Source organism: Penaeus vannamei, chromosome 21 (genome assembly GCF_042767895.1).
Source record: "Penaeus vannamei isolate JL-2024 chromosome 21, ASM4276789v1, whole genome shotgun sequence".
Lineage (NCBI taxonomy): Eukaryota > Metazoa > Arthropoda > Malacostraca > Decapoda > Penaeidae > Penaeus > Penaeus vannamei.
The window spans coordinates 12,300,888-12,305,887 of record NC_091569.1 but is presented as its reverse complement, the minus strand read 5'-3'; the positions used below and the strand labels follow the sequence as shown (position 1 = coordinate 12,305,887).

Below are 5,000 nucleotides of genomic sequence, written 5' to 3'. Positions count from 1 at the left end.
TGAACGCAACGGGTGTTAAAAAAGACAAAAATACACGGACTAATTTCCAGAAACTATACAAAAAATTTGACAATGCGCAGCATCACACGTAGTAAATTCAAATAGAAAAAAACTATAAGAAAAGACAAACAGCGGATGTAAAAATGAATATCCAAAAATAAAAGTCATTCCCGGAAACTAAAAGAGAAAAAAAGGTAGACAATACGCATCTGCACGTGAGATGCCGTGCACGTATCACACAAGGAACAGCTGACACCACCGCCACTGCTGCCTTTACCGACGGCAGTGAAGTACTCATAGAAGGACGGACTTCCCAGACCAGCGAGAATCTCATCTATGAGGGACTCTACGGGCAAGAGAAGACATGCTCTTATGTATCCTGGACTCTTTGGAATCCGTTTATCATCATGATATTTTATTTATCTTTGATGCTTGGTGATAGTTTCGAGGCGTGTATGATACGACATGCTGGAGTGAATTATCCCGCCGATGATTTTGATTACTCAAGGCACTGATTGTAAATTATAAATTAATTGATTATGTGCAGTGATCGATAATGCACTACCACAATCACAACATAATAGCATCAGCATCATCGATGTTCATATTTAAAGATTTGTCAATTGTAAAAAAAATCCCTCCCGTATGTGCCAAAGTTGCTGTACTTAGCGGCCCGGAAGACATCAGGCCACATAAGTAAGCAGCTTTGATAAAAAATGAAAGAAAAACAAAAGCGTATTGATATATAAAAAAGAATCAATGAGGGTGTGAGAAATGTTATCAGCTGGATGGCACCACGATGCCCGAGGGACTGCGGTGAGACCCAGATCTAGGAACCCCACCTGCCCGTCGCCAGGAGCAGAGGGAGCGAGAAGAGGGAGCCTTTCCCCTTCGGCCTCTTCCGCTGCGTAAAGGTTTCGCGTCTCAGAAGCTGCCTTGGACTCTGAGACTCGAGTGAAGAGGTGTTACGTGTCTGTATTAACACTTGCTGAGTTGTTAAGAGATTGAGCAAAGTACAGCGAGAGCAAATGTCACACAGCGTAAATATATATATATATATATATATATATATATATATATATATATATATATATATATATATATATATATATATATATATATATATATATATATACTTTTTTTTTTAGCTACGCGTTACTTAACAGCATTTCAGTAATGTAGGATTACATACGCTTCTACGCTAAATGTACAGGGTCACTAATTACACACAAAAAATTATAGCCGCAGGTCACACCCTCCTTCTTCCAAAACAAAATGCTACGAGAAAACAACAAACAGCGGGCAGCCGAAGCGAGTGCAGCGAGTCGCTTTGCCTACCGTCGTCGGACTCCACGGGGGACGTTTCCCTGGGCGACGGCGACAGGTTCTCGTAGTCGCCGTCGTGCACCTCGAGTCTCTTGGGGGTCAAAGGTCGCCGGTCCTGCCTCTGCTCGGCTCTCTTCGACATCTTCTTGTACTTGTCGGTATCCTGGCCTTTGGGTTTCTTCCTGTTCTTCTGCACCGTCGCGTAGATGGGCTCAGGACGCGTCGCAGGTTCCTCTTTCCTCAGCTTGTCAATATTGGCGTATACGTTCTCAAAGACCTCTTCCTCCTCTTCCTCCTCTCCCTCCTCCATCTCCGCTTCATTCGCCGGATCCTCGTCTATGTAGGCAATGTTGCCATAAACGTTTTCGAAAACGTCATCCTCATCATCATCCTCTTCGTCCGCAAAGCCTACGGGATCTGTTGTCGGAATACGTGTGTAATTCTCGCGCTACAGTATACATATTTCGTACTACTTTATTAATACTGAAGAAGGTTTACTGGCCTACGCGGTATTGCGTCGGGGTCGGGAGGAAGGGAACGGACACAAAAGAGGTCCTCATTCTTACTTGATGAATAAAATGGAAAGAAAAATGCAGCATATCCGGGTTCAAAAGGGGAAGGGGGTATGAAAACATCTTTAGATATTATTTAGATAAAAAACTCATGGAAATTTATATCTGAAAGGGAAGTGCATTGTTAGCTATCACCACGAACAACCCAAATCATCGCAAACGACACAAACGGGAACATGAGGAAGGAACAAAGTCTCAGTCTCATTCACGCCTGAAGACCAGAGAACATGCGATCTGAAAACAATGGCTAGAATTACCAGATGAGGAAGATCTTTTCGCGGAAGTAGAGGAAGGTGAATGAAATAAAACAAGCGAAGGAAAAGGAGATCAGAAGGAGAGAAGTGAGGGAGAAGAGAGAGGAAATCCTACTAACTGTACCTTGCTTGGTCCCTGCGATCGCTGGCGGTGCGGCGGGTGGCTCGACGGGCGCGGGCGCGGGCGGCGGCGGCGCGGGCGGGGGTGGCGAGGGCGGCGCGGGAGGGGCGTCCTGGACTTCCACCTGGGCGTGAGCGGAGGAGACCGGCTTGGGTGTTTGTCCTTCAGGAGCCTGGGTTGTAAACGTTCAGGTCGGACTAACCTTGGCCCTTAAGCGTTAACATGCATGGACAAGATACACTTTTTTCTTTCATAAATCACACACTCCAAGGATATGATGGCACGAGCCCCTACCCTCCCCGTAGAGAAGAAGAAGAAGAGGAAAGAGTTAAATCCTCAAATTATGCTATTGAGTGCTGAAGCCGGAACCCTATCACATTTGCACCTTTTTCGTCATTTTCTTTTTTCGTGTCTGCATGAATATGAGGTTTTCAGCAGGTATCACATGCATGCCTCGCAGACGAAGACGGTAGCGATCGTTTTCGTCTGATCATTGCTCGTCTTGATCTTGAGCTACTACTAGAATGTTTTTATTGCTATAGGAACTGAAGTAAGTTAACATACACATAAGCTAATACCCTAGAATATTTCTATATACAATATAGTAGGCTCCTTTACATATGTTTATGTACGAGAATGTTCGTGTGATTCCCGGGACCTGTTTCATAAGACCACTAGTTTACCTCCCTGGTAGCACTGGTACACTACAGGTGTGACAGGTAAGACCATTTGCATGCAGAAAGTTCATATGAAAGTAGAAAAATAACGGAAAAAGGGCTAATGTGATAGAACCTTCAATCTAATTTCAAGTCTAAGCCTGTCTATATCTTAAGTCTAAATCTAAATGTAATTGTCTAAACCTAATCTGATTTTGTGTTTAACATTAAATCTAAACGTAATTTTAAAGGGCATATGTGAAGTAATTATCGTGCATTGTTTTTTCTTTGAATATTGTTCAGTAATGTATGCTTAGCCTTTTCATGAAAAAAAAATCGAAGAGATCCTCTGGTATCCCCCAAAGTCCCATAGCAACGCCCTTAGAAACGAAGATGCAAAACTCGGCGGTCTTCGGCAATCCCCGATTGTGACGTCATTCCTAGAGCCAGGGAGAATCTTGTTGAATAGCGTGATACACACAGTGCACCATGAGTCGAGGATATCTCGGAATTGTTTCAAGCTATCAAAGTTTGTAACAAAGGATGCCGCGGCGTTGTGTAGCAATTCATTGTTCCCATTCATGTCACCAGCTATTTGAATGGCCAAAAGACCGCGACAGAGCAAGGAAGTGGACACGTTTTGTGCATGCCAAGCGGAGCAACTTTCAGCCTGTGCTAACCAGCGTACTTTGCCTGAAACACTTCGAGCCCGATTGCTTTGCGAACAGAATGGCTTACGACATGGGATCTGCAAAACGGTAGGCCATTTCCAATTTATATTTGTCATGATCACGACAGCGCAAAACAAACTCTTTTGATTGGCGGCGTAGCAAGCATTCATTGCGTGGGTACAACACAGTGTGCCAACTGCATTGCAAGTGTGCATGTATTACTACACAGAGGTAGGGTAGGTACACCCCAAAAAGCATAACACAAATAAATACCGATACCCCTCCACTCGCGAATGGATGTAGGCCTACGCCACGGGTGCAGACAAGGGATAGCTCAGCCTGCAGAAATTTTGTACCATACAGAAGCGGAATCACACATTCGACTATAAAAAAATAATTTAGAAAATTACCATTCATTCAGTCTCTTCAGGTATCGACGCCACTCCATGTCTGGCTGGTTTGGCACAACTTCCACAACATCCACAGCGTCGGGCTCGTGCATGTACGGTCCAACAACCATCAACCCTTTATATTCCTCTTCTTCCAACTCTTCGAAGACATAGGCACCCTCTGAAGTTGTACCAATGTCCTCGTCGGAATAATCCGATGAAACCACTGATTTCACTGCCGCTGTAGTCTTGTTGTGAGTCCGCCAATGTATTGAATGCTGAGAATGTTGTGATCGTGTTCTGGAATTGACGTCACACATCCGGGTTCCGAATTTTCGCGGGAAAATATAACTTTACTTCGGAAAATCGAAATAAATCAATTTTGGGGAATTACTTTCAGATTTCCCTTTTTACTCATATTAGAGAGATGGTTTGCGAGCTGATTCTCCCTTTTTAAAATTTTCAGTTGTTACTTCACATGAGCCCTTTAAGTATGTGAGTCTTAGTCTAAATCTAAATCTAAATCTTATGCCGATTCTAAAACTAAATCTAATTCTAAAGCCAGGCAGCTTTACCCCGCCCCCTCCCCTTCTTTCCTCCATATCCCCTGCTCTCCCTCTCCCCTCCACTCCCCCCTCACTCTTCCCCTTTCCCCCTATCCCTCTCTGTCTCCCCCTCCCAGGTCCCCCCGCCCCCAAGACTTACCTGTGGCGGCGCCCAGATCTTCATGGTGAAGGGCTGAGGCTGCTGCGGCTTGTTCAGCTCCTGAAGGGCCGCGTCAGTGTCGCCGTCGTTAGTCTCGAGGGCGCGGACCACATCCTGCCGCTGGAAGTTCCCGCGGGAGAGGATGTCGTTGAACTGTAAAAGGAGGGCGGGGTGGGGAGGGGGGGAGGGTATTAATGAGGGCAAAGATGGAGAAAGAGTAGATTGGTATCCAATTTTTATTATTATTTTCATTTTTATGATTGCATTTCTTGTTGTAGTTGTTGCTCCTGTTATGATTATTATTAT

At 44.6% G+C, this 5,000-nt stretch overlaps 1 protein-coding gene across 1 annotated transcript in view; it reads right to left on the bottom strand.

The window, feature by feature from the left end:
- LOC113818292 (E3 ubiquitin-protein ligase lubel) overlaps positions 1–5,000 on the bottom strand; it is a gene marked incomplete in the record, with an annotated part of 87,401 nt that overhangs the window by 27,216 nt on the left and 55,185 nt on the right. The window contains 4 exon segments of the mRNA XM_070135889.1: positions 278–346; positions 1,339–1,743; positions 2,277–2,445; positions 4,695–4,847. Of these exon segments, the coding sequence (XP_069991990.1) occupies positions 278–346; positions 1,339–1,743; positions 2,277–2,445; positions 4,695–4,847 (796 nt within the window).